Below are 20197 nucleotides of genomic sequence, written 5' to 3' on the forward strand. Positions count from 1 at the left end.
CACAAATCCATTCATTTGGGACTGACTGAGCTGTAAGAGGTGTGATATAAGAAGTGCTCTGTGATACGTATATCTATGCATGCTTTACTGAAGGTTTAAAGATGGTTCTTCCAATGTGCTCTTCCTCTTCCTCCATCAGACTTTCTCTCTCTCTCTCTTACCCATCTCTTTTTCCTGCACGAACAAAACACCTCCCTGACCTTCAAGAATATTGCTATTCCTTTATTTTTCCCCAAAATAACAAAGAATAAATGAAGCAAACAAAGCATTATTGCGCACTTTGTGTATTTTTAAGACGTGGCAAAAAAGTCTGCATGCTATTCAGACCAGTAAAACAAATACAAATTAATCAGATATTCATCAGTAGTTATAATAATCAAACAAAGATTCAGATAAGGTAATGACTTTGCAGCTTCAATTATGTAGTAAACAAATCAGCTTCATAATGAATTTCTAGTGATTAAATGAATACACCAGGTTCAGCACAAGATCAATCAACATTATTTGTGACAAAAAAAATTTCTTTGCTCAAAAATTAATTTCACTCTTCTTTAAAAAAAAAAAAAAAGCTTACAGTGATGCACAGTGAATGGAGCCAATACATTAATGTTAAAATACACAATGTTTCAATATTACGGCCACAAGATAAGAAAAACATCAATGTGAACAGGTTTTAATGTGAATAAAATCACTTGACAATATAATGCTATAAACACAAACCCTAAAACGATAATAAGTATGATTTAAACAGTGTTACAGCTAAAAAAACATTTTTTTAACAGAAGAATTAATGTACGTGCTTTTATAAAATTATAAGCTTATCATTTCTTCTTTTAAAGCCAAAAACTGGCCCATGCATCACTGTAACACAATATGTTCAAAGGTTCGGGATCATTACTACTTTCAATGTTTTTTAAAGAAGACTTTTTTGCTCTTCAAGGCTGTGCTTATTTGATTAGAAAAACAGAAAAAACAGTAATATTGTGAAATATTATTTCAATTTAAAATAGCGGTTTTCTATTTTAATATACTTTAAAATATAATTTATTTCTGTGATGTAAACTGAATTTTTAGCATCATTGCTCCAGTCTTTAGTGTCACATGATTTTTCAGAAATCATTCTAATATGCTGATTTATTATCAATGTTGCAAACAGTTGTGCTGCTTAATATATATATATATATATATATATATATATATATAGGAAACTGATACTTTTTTCAGATTTTTTGGATGAATAAAACAATAAAAAGAACAGCATTTATTTGCAACAGGATTTTTTTTTGTAATACACTACCATTCAAAGTTTGGGGTCAGTACAGTTCTTTGAAAGAAATTAATATTTTTATTCAACAAGGATGTTAAATTGATACATTTTATTTTGAATAAATACTGTTCTTTTTAACCTTTTATTCATCAAAGAATCCTGAAAAAAAATCACAGGTTCCAAAAAAATTAATCAGCACAAATGTTTTCAACATTAATAATAAATCAGCATGTTAGAATGATTTCTGAAGGATCATGTGACACTGAAGACTGGAGTAATGATGCTGAAAATTTAGCTTTGCATCACAGAAATAAATTACATTTTAAAGTATATATTAAAATAGAAAACTGTTATTTTAAATTTCAATAATATTACTTTTTTTTTTTTGCTCAAAGCAAAATGGAGCTTTGATGAGCATTAGAGACTTATTTAAAAAACACAAAAAATCTTACTGTCTAGATTTATTTATTTATGTATTTTTAGGTAGTCAGTGTCATAAATATTGTCGATTAAGCCAGTGTTATTTTAGTATCATGAATGTACTATTACAGCATTTAATAAACTTTTTGAATTAGCTTTTATGTGACTTTCACACATTTTATGTGACTCATGTTATATCACACATTAGTTATTTGTTTTGTTTTGTTTTGTTTTGTTTTAAATATCTATAGCTTTTAATCTTATAGTTTTTTTTTTTTTTTATTATTTCTGTAGTTTTAATTTTACAAATTTTACTAATTTTTAGATTTATTCCAACCTAATCTTGTTTGGGTTTTTCATATAATATTTATATATTATTAAGCTTTATTTCAATTACCAATCTGCAATAGTTTTAATTAACAGCAACACTAGATTGAGTTTAACTTGTATTGAACCTGAAGCATTGCTTGAAATTTCACATCTATACAGTAAAAAAAGTTTATAAGGCAACCTAAAATTTGCTTCATGTGGCAACATTTAAATCTACAAATCAAAAATACTATTTAGTATGACTATATTAGGCTACACTGTGACAAGTGGTTTTTAAGGGTCAGATCAGATATAAACGGCTTGTTAAAGTAGCAAATGTTTCATTTTTACAAACATTTTCACTTTTTTACAGTGATATAATATCAGGTACAGAAGTCAAACACAGGGATCGACTAGCAAAGAGGGAGAAGACATTCAGTGAGATATGTCAGACTGACTGTCCATATGTACAAATGTATAGACAACAAAAGAAACATGAGTGAATAAAAACACCTAGAAAGAAAGAGTACAAAGAGTCCTGTCCGAAGAGTAGAAAGTCAACCAACAAGTCCGACGACGCAGCTCTCGTGCACCGGCGCTGTGGCTCGTGTTGGGCTCAAAGGCGGCACCATAATGTGGCCTCCCCCTGGAGGGCTGAATTTGAGAAAATTACAAACAATAGACCTATAAAGGCTCCTCATCACTCTCTCTATCAGCATCCGCCTCTCCTTCAGGCACAGAATGAAGAGAGGAGAGAGGGATTGTGGAAGAAGAAGGGGAAGGCAGTTGCTCCTGAGAGGTGCTGACGGTACTTCTGCCGCTGTTGCCCGTGGCGATATCACACTCTTTGTCGGCTGTCTGGATACAACTATCAGCGGACTCGTCTTTAGATTCTCTTTTCACTCCCTCGCTCCACAGCTCTCTGTCCCTTGTGGGGGAGGATGGGACGGAAGGGGAATGAGAAGGCTTTTTGGCCTTACGTCTCGCGTCTCTGAAACTGGCCAGAGGAGGACGCAGTCGCACTCCGCTACGAGTCGAACCCTCGATTGCTTTCTGGAGCTGAAAAAGAGAATTAAAAGAGAATTAATTACTCTAACACTCTAGCATGTGATAAAAAGTATGCAAGAATACATGTAGACACAGATGATAAATCATCTTTACCTCTTTTAGTGCGACCACCCCAACCAGTTTACCAATACTGGTTACATACGCATGACTGAGACCCAGTAGAGAGAACAGCGTGTGAGTCTGAAACAAACAAGTAAACATTACAGTTGATTAGTGATAAACATGATACATTGCATAATGCAGTTGATAAAATCCAGTTAAAATGCTAAATCTGCTAAAATGTAAGATATTGGGACAATAATGCCTCCTATGAGTTTTGTCTCATATTTCTATTATAGTGTTTTGTTTCTGAGTGAATCCGCGTTTTGAATGAATTGAATGAAGGAATGAGTCAAGGAATTACTCATTAGGACATTTTCTGCTATCTACTGGCAGTTTATTTTTTATTTTGATTATTATTTCATTAAAGAATAATTTCATATTTACATATTAACTAGAAACATTAATATTGATTTTTAAAAATATATATATATATCCAAAAAAATATCCAAAAATCACTGCCACGATTTTAACCAAGGACATGGTCTGTGTTTTTGCGTCGACTGTCAGTGGCATCATATCTGCCTTATCCTCGGTTTCCACTTTTACTGCCATAAAAATCATGTCAACACAGTCTCGTGGACAAATGTGAAAGTAACAGTTGTAGCATCTACCAAGCCACTTGCTTGTTTCGCTCAGTTGTTATGAAACATGATTACTCTTCACTGTATGCAGCTGGTTCTGTCAGCAAAGACAAATCTCATAAAAGTAAACGACTGATTGATTTCAATGACAACTCCCATCATTCCACACTCCTTCACAGCATCTTCAAGCTACGCAGTTATTGTTGTTTTGAATATCCACCCTCTAGTGGTGGAAATCATATACCGTGCCTTTGAAACTCATTAATCTCATGGCATTATATATGCAATTTTAATAGGGTGCCCACCTGGCAATAGGGCTGTTTGGGGACATAGTTGTGAGTTTTTGGGACAATGCGGGACACGTGTGAGACTGATACATTTTCTACTGTTATGCTATGTAAATACTGATTACATCCGTTGTCATATGCGCTGATCTGTGTTTCTGGGCATGCCCATGCAAACTAGAGAAAGCATGTCTTTTTTATGAGAGTGAAGAAAATCCACCTGCGAGAGAAGAGATTTGTGCTTGCGCATTTTGATGCATTACAATAATGCGCTGCAGACATTTGTCATTAAAATAACGCCAGAGAAACCACCTCAAACGAACTAATAAAATAAGAGGAAAGTTGCATCTGAAAGCTGCATAGTTTTTTTTTTTAATTAGTTAAAATAAATGGAGAATATCTTGTTTTTCCATGTGCACGCGACCATTTTTCGTCTGTGGTTCTAGATCACTTGATGAGGTCTGCAAATCCTTTGTGCAGAAACTATGCCGCAAAAAAATAAATAAAAAGCTTTCTTAAAAAGGCAGAAGAACACACAGACATTTTCTTAATTTGATCATTAAAAACCAACAGACTGATGAAAATGCGGGACATTTTCTCAATATGCAATGTGAGGGACAAGGGGTGAAAATGCTGTGAGGTACAACGCAAAGCGGGACAGGTGGTCACCCTAAATTGTAATTGCAGTGTAAATGCATTCATGCCACCCAAGCTGCAATAAACAGTCTGTAAATATATCTACATACCAATTCAGACGCAGCTTCTGAAAAATATACAGTGCTACTCGAAAGTTTGTGAACCCTTTAAAATTTTCTATATTTCTGTATAAATATGACCCAAAAAGCATCAAGAGAGACAAAGAGTCTGCTCACAGGTCTTTTCAATCAGTGGGATGACCTGTTTTATTTACAGAACAGGGATCTGTAAGTCTGGTCATGTTTGTGGAAGTGAATAATGGCATGAACAAAAGAGATGTCTGAGGACCTCAGAAAAAGAGTTCTTGTTGTTGCTCATCATGCTGAAAAAAGGTTACAAAACCATCTTTAAAGAGTTTGGACTCCACAAATCCACAGTCAGACAGATTGTGTACAAATGGAGAAAATTCAGGACCACTGTTACCCTCCCCAGAAGTGGTTAACCAACAAAGATCAAGGTTGCAAAGGACCAAAGGGGAACCTCTAAGCAACTAAAGGCCTTTCTCACATTGGCTAATGTTAATGTTCATGAATCCACCATCAGAAAAACACTAAACAACCATGTTATGCATGAAGAAAAGAAGAAAGAAGAAAGCCATCGCTCTCCAAAGATAACTACATATTTGATGAAAGATGCTACATATCTGCAGTCTGCTAAAAATCATGTGGACAAGCCAGAGGACTATTGGAGAAATGTTCTGTGGACAGATGAGACCAAAATAGAACTTTCTGGTTTATATAAATAGCTTTTCATTAGCGAAGCTCTTTTGTTGATCAAGTAGTGCAGTAGTGTCCACACAAGCTACAATTTCCCAAGGATTTCTGATCAATAAATGACACCAAAGCCATTCACCAGGGGTGGGGAATGTTGATCCTAGAGGGACGTTGTCCCTGCAGAGTTTAGCTGCAACCCTAAAAAAAAGAATACCAACCTGTATCCTGAAGACCTTGATTAGCTTCAGGTGTGTTTGATTACTCTGCAGGGACAGCGGCCCTCCAGGATCAACCTTACCCACCCCTGCCAAACACAGCCGACAGAAGTACTTCCATATAACAGTGACGACTTCTTCTTCATGTTTTACAGTGGTTGGTCTAAATCAGTGGTCGCCAACCTTTGTCTTTCATAAAGGCCAAGGTCAGGGATTTTGGGCTTAAAAAGGTTGGTGACCGCTGGTCTAAATTGAGCATACCCATGCAAACACTGGTGTGTATGCACACGTAAACATACAGATAAACATACACACACTCTCGTGGTTATTATGTGGATCGCATGTTTTTTTGTTTGCTTGAACAATTATTATGTTTGATTGACAGTTTTATTGATCACTGGATAGCAATGACATAAAAATTACATTTTAAAAATAGCGTAGATGTAGTAAACTACTTTGCCATGTTGCTGTAGCTTAGATTGCTACACTTCCCAGTGGGGTAGCTTCAGTATTGTGAAGCTTCATTTAACGGAGGGTAACTGCTAGCTTAGCTCACTACATTTTAGTAGCTTGCCCAACACTGTAAATGAAAAGCGTTATGTTTGGAGAAAAGAACACACTGTACTCCAGCATAAGAACCTTATCCTGTCTGTGAAACACAGCATCTAGGCCAGAACGGCTTGAAATCATTGATGTAACAATGAATTCTGAATTATACCAGCAAATTCTAGTCTGAGAACTGAGTGTCAAGAGAAAGTGGGTCATGCAGCAAATCAACGACCCCAAGTTTTACCAAAGAATGGTTAAAGAAGAACAAAGTTAATGTTTTGGAATAGTAGAGTCAAAGACTGGACCTTAATCCAATTGAAATGTTGTGGAAGGACTAAGCTAAAACTCCTACAAATCATTGTGCAGGACTGATCAGCAGTTACAAGACACTTCACCTGCAGCTATTGATGCAAAATGGGGGTCATAGTAGACTCTGAAAGCAAAGCAGAGATACATAACACTGGATAAAAAAACACATTTGTGTCTCAATTGTTTCATTGGGCTCTCTTTGTGTACTTTCAGAATCTGATTTATGTTTTGGGTCATATTTATGCAGATATATTAAAAAAAAATTCTAAAGGGTTAAACTTTCAAGCAGCAATGCGTGTGTGTGTGTGTGTATATATTCTTTGCGAAAGTCTTAGGCCACTACTATTTTCATCAGCTAAACAATGGTTTAAAGTCAGTTAAAGTCGGCCTTTTGCTGTTGTGTGTCAGTAGGAAATATCAGTTTACATTTGTAAACATTCATTTTGCCATTAATTATAATAATCCAGTGAGATTTTTGTATGGAGCACAGGCTGTTGTCAGACTCCTTGTGCAAACAGAGATCTGATCTCTCCATCATTCAATCCAGTCTGTCTTAAGAAACAGGAAAAACGGAGACAGACTAAATCCAGAAGAACTGTGGCAACATCTCCAAGATGCTTTAAGAGACCTATACCTACAAAGATACAGTACTGTTAAAATTTTTAGACAGTTAGGCACATAAAATGAGGATGCTGTCAAAAACAATGTCATAAATAGATTTTCTTTATCAATGAACTTCTATTAACTAAAATAAATAAGCATTTGATGTGACCATCCTTTGCATTTAAAGCAGCTTTTGCCCTATGTGCACTTGTGCAGAGTTTTTCAGGTAGATTTGCAGGTAGGTCTCTTGTAGCATCTTGGAGACATTGCCACAGTTCTTCTGGATTTACTCTGTTTCAGTTATTCTGTTTCTTCATGTCATTCCAGTTAGACTGGATGATGGTGAGATCAGATCAGTGTGGAGCACTGGCTGTTGTCAGACAAAAATCTCACTAGATTATTACAATTAATGGCAAACAGAATGTTTGGAAATGTAAACTGATGTTTCCTACTGACACACTACAGCAAAAGATAGAAATAACTTACTTTAAACCATTTTTTAGCTGGTGAAAATACTAGTGGCTTAAGACTTTTGCACAGTACTGTATATATATATATATATATATATATATATATATATACACACACACATGGCCATTGCAGCCTACTGTTGTGTCTACACCAGCCAAATTTCATGTGTGATTAATTTACAATTAATTAGATCAATTAATCGCCACATCAAATGTTTTCTAAAATACATAAATAAAATGTTTTATATATTCAGAATTTCTTAGTCTTAGATAAATGTAGAATGTAATACTGTTATTTTTAAATATTTAAAAAAAATATAATAACACTTTTTAAATGTCTTTTTGTGTTTTGGGGCCCATACATATAAACTCCTGAATGCAGGATATAATGATGTTGTTTTTATTGAAAAACACATTTCCCTGAGGGCATGAAATAATGAGAGCTTTAGACTGACATTCACATGCAGATAAAATACGAAATCATGATTCCCTTGGAAAGACATAAATCCTCGTAATAATAAACAGTATTTTTCATATGTGATCTCAGTCAGACTGTGGATTACCTTATGCAAAGATGTTCTCTCCACCAGCTGAAAAGGTGAGGGGTCAACGCGGATCTGATCAATGTCAATCGGCTTATCCAGCTCTTCTTCTTCCCAGGCTTTGATCTGAACACCCCAATACAACATAATCAGGGTCATGATGGCACTGCGAGTGACTGACAGCTCACAGACGGCTTTGGATCTGATGTGCTAATTGTGGCCGTCTGTCTGAACTGCAGTGGAAATAAATCAGTTCATCACCCTACCTCTTCAGGAGTCATGTTATCAACTACAGGAGGAGCTGCAGGGCTCTACAGAGGGAGAAATGAGCGGGAGACGAAGGGTCAGAAGTTGTACATGAATGTTTGGAGGATAACATCATAATTCACTAAAAATAACCCCGTAAATTTTTTATCTTGTTTTGCGACTCCAAACATCCTACACAGCATGTTTGACGCCACCTGCTGGTGCGAGCTGAACTGGCTTTGAAAAAGGCAAGAATATCAAACTGTGACATTTGTCTCCGTTCACAGTTAAAATATGCCAGTTCATTACAGACAATATAATGACTGTCTGTAAAGCTGCTTTGAAACAATGTGTTCTGGGAAAAGCAGTATGTAAACAAATTTAACTTGAATATAATCAATATAATCAGTATTTGTTTGTGCAAAGAAAGAACTTCTGCCATAACTAAAAGTAAAGCTGATAGACTTGTAATGCATTAAAAGACTTCCATTGTTGCTCCATTACTGTACTACGACAGCATTTTAGTGCCAGGTTAAAAAATTAAAAAAAAAAATCTAACATTACGAGAATGAAGATGTAATATTTTGAGGAAAAAGTGTCAAAATTCTGATTTTGTAGCAATATCAGAATAAATTCAAAATATTTAGAAAATAAAGTCAAAATATTTAGAGAATAAAGTCAACATTATGAGACTAAAATCTAAATATTTTGAGAATGAAGCCGAAATTACAAGAATAAAGGCAAAATTATGAGAATAAAGTAGAACTATTTAGAGAATAAAGCTGAAATATTTAAAGAATAAAGTAGAAATTACAAGAATAAACTAAATATTTAGAGAATGAAGTTGAAATTATTAGAAAAAGTAAAATTATTTAGAGAATAAAGTAAAAATGACATAAATGAAGTCGAAATATTTAGAGAATAAAGTCGAAATTATGAGAATAAAGTCGAAATATTTTTAAAATAAAGTCAAAACTACGAGAATAAAGTCTAAATATTTTGAGAATAACATCAAAATGAGAATAAAGTCGAAATTACAGGAATAAAGGCGAAATTATGAGAATAAAGTAGAAATATTTAGAGAATAAAAATCAAAATTATGAGAATAAAATCTAAATATTTTGAGAATGAAGCCGAAATTACAAGAAATAAAGGCGAAATTATGAGAATAAAGTAGAAATATTTAGAGAACAAAGTTGAAATATTTAAAGAATAAAGTCAAAATGACAAGAAAAAACAAATATTTAGAGAATAAAGTTGAAATTATTAGAATAAAGTAAAATTATTTAGAGAATAAAGTCGAAATGACGAGAATAAAGTCGAAATGACAAGAATAAAGTCGAAATATTTAGAGAATAAAGTCAAAATTACAAGAATAAAGTCAAAATATTTAGATAATAGTCAAAATTTCGAGAATAAAGTAAAAATACTTCTAGAATAGTCTAAATATTTTGAATAAAGAAAATAAAGTCGAAATATTAGGAGAATAAAGTCAAAATTACAAGAATAAAGTCGAAATATTTTGAAAATAAAGTCAAAATTACAAGAATAAAGTCGAAATATTTTGAGAATAAAGTCCAAATTATGAGAATAAAATCTAAATATTTGAGAATTAAGTCAAAATTACAAGAGTAAAGTAGAAATATTTCGAGAATAAAAATGAAATATTTAAAGAATAAAGTTGAAATTACAAGAATAAACAAAATATTTTGAGAATAAAGTCGAAATAACAAGAATAAAGTAAATATTTAGAGAATAAAGTCAAAATTAAAAGAATAAAGTTGAAATATTTTGAGAATAAAGTCGAAATAAGAATAAAGTCGAAATATTAGAGAATAAAATCAAAATATTTTGAGAATAAAGTCGAAATTATGAGAATAAAGTCGAATATTGAGATAATAGTCAAAATATCAAGAATAAAGTAAAAATACTTCTTGAACAGTCAAAATATTTTGAAAATCAAGTCAAAATTACGAATAAAGTCAAAATATTTAGAGAATAAAGCCATTACTGTACTACGACAGCATTTTAAAGACGAAATTACGAGAATAATGTCTAAATATTTCAGAAAAAAGTCAAAATTACGAGAATAAAGTCAAAATATTTAGAGAATTAAGTTGAAATTCTGAGAATAAAGTCGAAATATTTTAAGAATAAAGTCGAAATTACGAGAGTAAAGTTGAAATATTCTTTTTTTGTTTGTTTGTTTTTTAAATAGGAATTAAAAGCATGTCAGAGATGATTCCCTGCTTTAAACTCGTGCACTCATTTTAAGTCAGTGTTGTGGTAAGTGATAATAATGCTAAAAGACACACCTCTGGTTCAGTCTGCCCTGATGAGGAAGATGAGGAGAAAAGACGTTGAAGTGTCCTTCTCATCGACTGTAGGGCACCTGTCATAATATAAAGAACACTAGTTCACTAATCAGTCAACTTCAACAATCAGTCAACAAGGCAGCAATTTTTTACTGGCAAACTTTTAGCGGGAACGAAGGATCTTGAATTGGTTTAATGAATACATTCTAACATAAGATCTGCATGCTGGTATAGAGTTGGATACCAATCAGCTAGAACACTACAGAACTTGTTCCCAGGTAACAATACATATAAACTCACCAGATGTGGTGTGATTAGTGGAGATGTCTGAGGTTTTAGTGGACCCCAGTGGGCCGTTACACTCTTCAGAGACTGTGTTACCCTGTTAATCATTTCAGTTACAGCGTAAGATTAGTACACTCAAATAATTTGCTTGATTTTCAGAAAAGAACATTTATTTGGCATAAAGCTCTGTTTATTGATGTCAGATCAGAGAACTTAAAGTCTGCCTCTGAGCAAAACAAAGACAACAAAGACGTTCTCCTAGGGGTTTCTCTAGGAACAACAGTGTGAGAGAGAATACTTCTGGAGCTCCTCTTACCTTGTCTCCATTCTCCTCTCCAACCTCCTCATCCACAAAGGCGAAGGATTCCCAGTTGACCTGTGACCCCGGGCTGGACACGCCCTCACCTCGGATATAAACCCGCCTCTCGGCCGAGAGCCACCAATCCAAAGCGGCCTGAAGTTCACATCTCTCAATGGAGCCCAATAGAATCATTGACTCTGGGTGTGAGAAAAAAAAATTTCACCAAATGCAAATTTTTGAATTTTTTCCAAAAAGAATGGAATGAAAAAGCAACTTCATGCTTTCAGTACGAAATATCTGCAGTATGAATGAAAAGGTGGATTGTTGACCCAACACAGACCTTTGGAGTCTACAAGCGGGATGGTTTTGAGAGACGTGGACTCCAGGAGATCTTTCAGCTCTCTGTAAGTGGACTGAGGTGACAGAAACTTTATTTTCTTCACCATGATGTCCTCCACAAAGATATTATATTTACTGCCATGCAGAGAAAAAGAGAAACAGATATTTTATATCAAGAGCCAAGATAGTTTCTATGAATTTCTTCATTTCCCTTCTGTGGGACAGGAAGAGCAAAACCATCAAATAAATGTCTAAGGAAGTTATATTGTTTGAAGGGAAAAGAGGTCAAAGATCTACTACTATCATCAATTCAGATACAATATCACGTCTAAAAATACACCAGTCTCTAGAGTAACTAACAGTGGTACCTGATGTGGCCAATGCCGAGCTCTGGAAGATAGGGCAGCTTTTTGACCTGAATAATGGAGTCGTAAAGAGAAGGCTGTAGACCCTGTGCGACCATGTTGGCGAGAATCACGGCCACCATCATTGGCAGGATGTGCGAGATTTGACCCGTCAGTTCAAAACAGATGACCGCTGTTGAAACTGTGTGTGTGACTGCTCCTGTCATAGCTGCTGCTCCTACATATACACACACACAGGGAGAAGCAGGGGGTCAGATGCAGAAAATTTGAACGGGGAAGCATACGAGAAGTTTAAATCTGCTACTTTAAGAGTCAAAATGGATTTTAGGGGTGTGAAGGATTGGCTGGAAGGGGAGTATTTGCAGACCTATCACTGCATAGCCTCCAGGCAGGATTTGGTACACGATGCCATCAAACAGAATTCCGTTCGGGAACAGTGTAGCCATGATCTCACCCACCAAACGGCCGAATGCTGCTCCTGCTTGTTTCAGAAACATTGTCATATTATCGAAGTCACATTACAATTACAATTACTATATATGTAGCTCATTATGTAATTATTTTAACTCTACAAAGCCTGCAGATTTGCTATGCAAACTTCTGAGGCCTCTAAATTATTAATGCAATCAAAACTTCGCTGTTGTACATTTTTTACATGCCTTCTGTTGTCTGATTAATAGTGTATACTTTTTGGCATTTGTAAGATTTTGATATTCTAAAAATGTCCACATGGTACATGTCTTTTTGAAGTGAAAGATTTGTAAGAAGTAACAGCAAGAATACCTTTTATATTGTTAGTAATATTTCAAGATAAACACTGGGCTAAAGCAACTTATCCAATCATCATTTTTTTAGAAAATAATTTTAAAATGTATCAAATATGTTACATCAGGCTTTTAAAATGTATACACTACCAGTTATTAAAATGTATAAATGTATACACTACCAGTCAAAAGTTTTTGAGCAGTAAGATTTTTGATGTTTTTTGAAGTCTCTTCTGCTCACCAAGCCTGCATTTATTTGATCCAAAGTACAGCAAAAACAGTACAATTTTTAGATATTTTTACTATTTAAATGAATTGTTTTTTTGTTTTTTTTTTGAATATACTTTTAAATGTAATTTATTCCTGTGATTTCAAAGCTGAATATTTTGCATCATTACTCCAGTCCTTCAGAAATCACTCTAATACTTTGATTTGCTGCTCAAAAAACATTTATTATTATTATGTTGAAAACAGCATAATATTTTCAGGTTTCTTTGATGAATAGAAAGCTCAGAAGAACAGCGTTTATCTGAAATAGAAATCTTTTTTAACATTATAAATGTCTTTATCGTCACTGATACATTTTTTGAATTGCTTTTTAATTTAAAAAAAACATTACAAATCTTACTGTTTAAAAACCTTTGACTGGTAGTGTATGCATTTTTCTGGCTTTTATTTCACAAGTCAAGCTTCACAGGATTAATATAATACTAGCCATACCCACTAAATATTTGATGCGGCCAATACAGTAAGCAAACTAATTGCTAGATCTCAGAAAGTGACATGATATGCTTATAAAAACGAACAACTGACCCAATATAAAAACAGGCATGAAAGCTCCAGAAGGGACCGGCATTGTAGTAGAAACCGCAGACATCCAGAACTACATGTGAATGGGAGACAAACAAGAAATTAGCATTCACACAGCATACGTGATGGAATTTGGTTTCAGAAATCTTCGAGCACCTTCATGACAAAGAAGAGGAGAAGGATGACGAAGACGCTGACTTCAGGGTGGAGCCAGGCAGCAGAGCGACCCAATCCTTGAGCAGCCGGTGAACCCCATATCTTTGTCCAAGTAAAGTTATCAAATAGTGAATTAATGCACTCTCTGGGCATCAGCTGCATAACAAAAGAGAAATAGAAACTCTGCATATAAAAGACTTACAAAGGACTCATTCATGATGTAGCAGTGAAGGGAAACAGCAGCTGCCTGCTGAGTCTCAAGCGTCTCTTTAATGACAGTGTTATGGTTGAATAAACTAGCTAATCTAGTCTAGTTACAATGTTGGTTACAATGAAGTTGCCATATTCAGAAAGTGAAAACACTTTCTCTTATCTAACGGTGAAGGAATTGATGCGTAGGGATGTAATCTCACAATTTAGAGGTGCACTCAGTAAAAAGCAATCTTGGGAAATATCAGTAATATAATAAGATGAATAAAAAAAGCTGTTTTATTCTACATATGGGTGCCGCCATGTTAAGGTTACATAACCAGATGTTTTACACATGCCAAGAATTACTGATAATTACGGAGTCCCACACAAGATATCATGGTCACGATTTAACTAAATTAAAATAAGAGTATAAATTAGTACATGGTCAATCATTTATCTAAAGCAAGGGAACAAATTAATTAAATGTGGCCAATAAATTAATAAGCGGTGGGAATTAATTCTTCATTCATAGCCACAGTATCCATTTTTCCTTCATTATGTCATATGCAGGACTCTATAGATAATAATACGCAATAATAATAATAATGTTCACTTTATAAAGCACTTTTAGCCAGTGCTTTACATAGCGTAAACATAAAAGCATATCTAAACAAACAAACAAACCAAACAATATAACAAGCATAATGTACATACATAAACATAAAACAGACACAATAACAAGTGCAACCGCAAACACATTAGTTTGAATGTTTGAATGAAGTTCAGCAAACAAACTATGCTTCAGTATAAAAACAAACTACTAAGATAAAAAGGTGAAACCTGAGTGAACTTACAAACGATTTGTTTGAAACTAAATAATTGCATGTTCAAAGGCTGTTTTTAAAATTTGGCTCTTGCAAACAAAAAAAAAAAGCTTCTGACCTGGTTGTTTCAGTAAAACTGCTCTATGGTTGTCTACTTAAAATGTATGTGTGCAAAATATCCAAGCAAATACACACCTCTCCAGCCATGAACTGGCCGAAGCCCGGAGGAAATGTGAAGGAGGCTATAATTAGTGTCACAGCGCCAGGGTAAATCAACCGACTACAACAAACAAACACGCACAGACATAATTATCACAGTAATGGTGTATTATCATGAGCTTTTGATATTATTAATGCCACTGTCAATGCCATATGCAATACAAGTAAAATAACAGAATAATAAATTCATTTTAAAGCTAAAACTGGTTAATGAAAAAGTTTATTTATGTATAAATGGTGACTTGCTGTTTTGTGAGGAAGCGCGTAAGAGCCGTCGGTCTCCTCATGATCAGAACAACTTGTCTGTTCAGATAGACAAAGAACGCCCCTAGAAACCCACATGAGATCCTACACACACACACACACATTTAAATACTTTAGCCAGAAATAAAAATTGTGACATCTATTTGAAGATACATTATATTCAAAAATCCTTTTACTGTAAGTGCATACAGTATACATAATTGATAATTACACATATTGTACACAGACACACAGTAACCCACACACCCGATTATTGCAAAAGCTGGCAGCTCCTGCAGGTCAAAGGGGAAGTCCATACGAAAGTTTGTACGAAACAGCGCTGTTATCGTAACTGTGGGAAAAAAAGTTTTAGTCAGTTGTTTTGAATATCAGTGCTGATATTAATGGAGAAGTTCACTTCCAAAACAAAAATGTACAGATCATTTACTAACCCCCTTGTCATCCAAGATGTTCATGTCTTTCTTTCTTCACTCGTAAATAAATTTCGTTTTTTTAAGGAAAACATTTCAGGATTTCTCTCCATATAGTGAATTTCTATGGTGCTCCCGAGTTTGAACTTCCAAAATGCATTTTAAATACAGCTTCAAAGAGCTCTACACGACCCCAGCCGAGAAATAAGGGTCTTATCTAGTGAAACGATTACAATTTATATACTTTTTAACCTTAAATGCTCCTGTTGTCTAGCTCTGCGTGAACTCTGTGTATTCCGGTTAAAGACAGTTAGGGCATGTCGAAAAACTCCCATCTCATTTTCTTTTTCAACTTTAACATTGTCCTGCATCACTGTTTTACCTTTTTTTTTTTTTGTAAAGGGCATTTGATTGTCTTTGCATGTTCACTTTATATTACTGGATTGGTACTTCTGCAGATTTTGAATTTGGAGAAGAAATGGGAGTTTGTTGATTTAACCCTAACTGTCTTGAACTGGAAGTTCAAGTTCATGCAGAGCTATACAAGATAAGCATTTGAGGTTAAAAACTATATAAACTGTCCTTTATTTGTCGGCTGGGATCATTTAGAGCCCTTTGAAGTTGCATTTAAACTGCATTTTGGAAGTTGAAACTCGGGGGCACCATAGAAGTCCACTATATGGAGAACATTCCTTAAATGTTTTCCTCCAAAAACATAATTTCTTTACGACTGAAGAAAGAAAGACATGAACATCTTGAATGACAAGGGGATGAATAAATTATCTGTACATTTTTGTTCCGGAAGTGAACTTCTCCTTTAATGCATGTGTAATACTGCTTTTATACAACAGTTCAATAATCAGTGTTAATATATTGTAGATACAATATTGACACTTTGCCATTTTTTTCCTCCAATGAAAATAGTTACAAATGAAGATAAAGCAGAATTAAATGTTGCATATCTCTAGGCCAAAAGCTAATCACTCATCTATTATCATAACAATGTAAACTACAAAATAAGTTACTTGAAAATGCCCACCAATAATAATACTGACTGAAAGTCTGTCTGAAACGGGCAAACACACACAAGCAGACTGACAGAAACAGTGAAAAATCTCAGCGCTGTTGGACTGTACATCAGCACTTTTGGGATATCGCTCAGCTGATCGAAATTGAGGACCGGCACTAAATGTTGTATAATGCATTTCATTTATAGAGATCAGTAAGCAGTGGACAGCTTGACATATAGCATGAAATTAATTTATTATTCATTTATCATATCTGCTTGTGTGTGTCTCACCAGAATCTTTGTTCCACACTGACAGTACTCGGAATATGAAGGCACTGAATGTGGCAGCAAAATATCCTCTCCAGTAATTCCTCACTGCAAAATATGTCGACGTGACCTCAATACTGAACAACACACCTGAGAGATAGAGAGAGCAAGAATAAAAATAGATAAAAAAAGAAAGTTAAATAACAGCAGGGAAAGCAATTTAAAGAGAGAACATGAGAGTGGAAGAGAGGTGAATAGTAATAACAAACAACTGTGAACTAACATGAACAAACAACCGACTTTAATTTTTTTAACTAACATTAAAAAGGATTTATAAATACTATAATGAATGTAGTGTTCATTGTTCATTCTTGTTGGTTAATACATTAACGTTAACAAATGACACCTTGTTGTAGTGTTACCCAATAATAATAATAATAATAATAAATATGTCAATAAATAATAATTAATGAATAATTTGAATAATAATAAATTATTTTAAAAACACCGTAAAAGTAATGACTGTTTTCAAACAGATTTCCCCAAGCACTCCATCCATCTGCCATTTGTCAATCAAACATATAGCTCCGCCCCAAACTCATTCCATTGGTTGAAACAGCGTTGCTGTGTCAGGCTGGTCAGTAAGCACAAACGAATAATAAATTAATTGATTTTATACAACAGTTCTTTCTGATCCTTGAATCTGATTGGCTTAAAGGAGTGTGATATTCTAGTCACTTCGCTTGTGGTATTTCACACAGAGAGTGTTATTGTGGACCAAATCCACTATAATTTTATAAATAATTTCGTTTGTGTTTCACGGGATGTAGTTATAAGAGTTTTTTAGTAGCGAATGTACTTCTCTAGACTTCAAACATGCAGCTTGTTAACAAAGATTATTTGAAAATTTTGTGAGCTCCTGGGTGCCAGCGGCTGTTCAGCGCTCATGAACCTGCCGAGAGCAGCCTCACCTTGGCCAGTCCTTCTGGAATTTGCAGCTAGCTATGATGTCTCTATAGCGGTTAAACATGAGATATAATTCATTTTGTGTAAATCTAATGGCCAGTCTTTGGTCACATTAATCTATTATTTATTCTAGAGCAAATACTTTTAGCTGAGGGCAAAATCTCATCACGTTATGTTTTATGTAAATTCAGTGCTGTATATCAGAGCGCTGTCTTTGTACTTTTGACTGAATTGCCTAGCAACTTTTATGATGGCTGATGTTGTTTATTAAATAATATTTTATATAAATGACAGTAGTTTTTAATAACACTCTTTAGATGTTTGTTCGTGATGGAGATTCATTTCAGTTCAGTTCTGCCATTAGATAGTGACAAGACTGTTTTTTATGAGTGCGTCAGCAGTAAAGACTTTTATATTGAAAGAGACTGAAACGCCGTTGTAAACGAGGACATTTTTTTTTACTTTCAACAACACCTTGTAAGACGCAGCCAACAAATGCACTGAGTAAATGCCAAATGCAAATGTCATCGTAATTTATCCTTAGCAGTTGAAAGGATAATTCGACAAAGACATTGCTTTCCTCAGTGGACATTCAAACTAATGATTTATTGTACATATGAGATTGAGCTAAAGAATGAATGCTGTATCAGATGCAGTTAATCACATCTCTCTTTCATAATATTCGACTCTACGTAATACAGTCAGCTTTTAATACAGGCAGTAGTTTGCACAAACAATGTTTTTAAAGACACTGTTGTTGTTTCATATGTATTTACACACTCATGCAGTCAAACTGTTGTAAAAACACAATATAACTCATAGCAGTGCAAAATGGCTGTATATCAGCATGCTGTGATTACCTATGGTCGAATATACAGCCATATCTCACTGCTACGAGTGTGATATTGCTCATTTAAAAAATAACTTGTAAACCTTTAAAGCCAGACATACTGTGAACTATGAGGCTGTTAATCGACCGTCTCTGCTTTTGTTGAAGCTATCAGTCTGCACTATTTCAACTTATTTCTTAAATAATTGTGTCTATTGGCAGAATTCCTAGTGAAAAACAATATTACACATGATTCTGTAAACAAATTCCTGCTGAAACAAACAACAGAATCCATCACAGAAATTCTAATGGTTTCCACTACAAATACCATTACAAACCATCAACTTTTAACCATTGAAACCATTAAAAAAATTCATTCCTGTAGTTTGTTTTGGGACACATTCCATTAGGATTTAGTGGTTTTAACAAGCCACCAATAGAAGGCAACCAATTACCAGTGGAGACAAATGGGCACCATTACAGTTTCCATTAAAACCAATACAAGTCCCATTATAACTAGTAAAACCATTAAAAGTTCTGTGATGCTCTCAATGTTTTTTTTTTTTCAGCAGGGATTTGACAAGCAAATCCCAAAAGAACACAAAAATGGTGTAATGTGATGTCAGTGTCCCTACACTGTACTTCCAACTACTCTCAAACTGCAAATTTTGCAATAAACATAAAACAAATTGTTTCTATATATAACAACAACAACTTTAAATAGTTTTATTTTTTTCTAGCGTTTTAAATTTGATGTTATTTGCAGTGCAGCACAGGATAGTATCTCTTATTTCTTACTCTTTCTTAAGTTTGTAACGTGATTGACCCTGTAGCTTGTTGATTTGATGCATTTTTTTTAAATCCCTATTTCATCATCAAAAAGCCTCATACTTCATAAGAGAGTTATGCAAGCTTAAAATAATTTACATTCACACACAAACACTTTTCGAAATCCACAAGCACTCTCTGATGGTACTTAAAAAGTTCCGGCACGCTCTTTATCACGCTCTCCTCTGAGTATACACACTCTTTAAGATACATAAAACATGCACAGCATATGAATTTATAACACACGGGTGCTTTTAACTGTGAAGCGTTGATGAGGTTAATTATTCAGCAGGCATCAAGCTGAAAGAGTAGGAAGAGGAACTGAAAACAACGGGGATAGATAGAAGGGGAGATTTTTACCTCCAAGGGGAGTCCCAAAACAGCAGCCCACCCCAACAGCACATCCTACTGTCAGTATGTCTGTGTAACCATAGGGGTTCTACTGACACCAAGACAGAAGAGAGAGAAAGACAGAGAGAGGGAGTTTGAGGTGAAGGCAGAAAGAAGAATGAACGAGGGGAGGGAGATGAAGGGACGTAAAGAGAAGAATAGATTAGAAATGTCAGCGGGTACATTGCGTGGGAGGGAGAGAGGAGTAAACATGAAAGAGAAATAAGAAGAAAGAGTAGAGCCAAATGGAAGGAGAAATAATGATGGATAAAGAAAAGCAAAGGAAAAAC

The 20197-nt window shown here is 34.5% G+C and overlaps 1 protein-coding gene across 5 annotated transcripts in view; it reads right to left on the minus strand.

Annotated features, from left to right (window-relative positions):
* Positions 1–547: 547 nt before the first annotated feature.
* Positions 548–20197, minus strand: part of clcn1b (chloride channel, voltage-sensitive 1b) — a 45688-nt gene continuing 26038 nt past the window's right edge. For 4 of the 5 annotated variants that reach the window (XM_051131770.1, XM_051131773.1, XM_051131774.1 and 1 more), the window contains 17 exons: positions 19878–19956; positions 16919–17044; positions 15455–15539; positions 15191–15292; positions 14921–15005; positions 13710–13865; positions 13557–13626; positions 12347–12457; positions 11983–12196; positions 11616–11749; positions 11291–11472; positions 10990–11071; positions 10690–10766; positions 8395–8439; positions 8150–8254; positions 3158–3244; positions 548–3055 (listed from right to left, as the gene is read on the minus strand). In XM_051131770.1, coding sequence (XP_050987727.1) covers positions 2681–3055; positions 3158–3244; positions 8150–8254; positions 8395–8439; positions 10690–10766; positions 10990–11071; positions 11291–11472; positions 11616–11749; positions 11983–12196; positions 12347–12457; positions 13557–13626; positions 13710–13865; positions 14921–15005; positions 15191–15292; positions 15455–15539; positions 16919–17044; positions 19878–19956 — 2115 coding nt within the window. In that variant the 3' untranslated portion in view covers positions 548–2680. The remainder of the gene's footprint in view (positions 3056–3157; positions 3245–8149; positions 8255–8394; positions 8440–10689; positions 10767–10989; positions 11072–11290; positions 11473–11615; positions 11750–11982; positions 12197–12346; positions 12458–13556; positions 13627–13709; positions 13866–14920; positions 15006–15190; positions 15293–15454; positions 15540–16918; positions 17045–19877; positions 19957–20197) is intronic. The other variant, XM_051131771.1, reaches the window with a different exon arrangement.

Source organism: Labeo rohita, chromosome 16 (assembly GCF_022985175.1).
Source record: "Labeo rohita strain BAU-BD-2019 chromosome 16, IGBB_LRoh.1.0, whole genome shotgun sequence".
Lineage (NCBI taxonomy): Eukaryota > Metazoa > Chordata > Actinopteri > Cypriniformes > Cyprinidae > Labeo > Labeo rohita.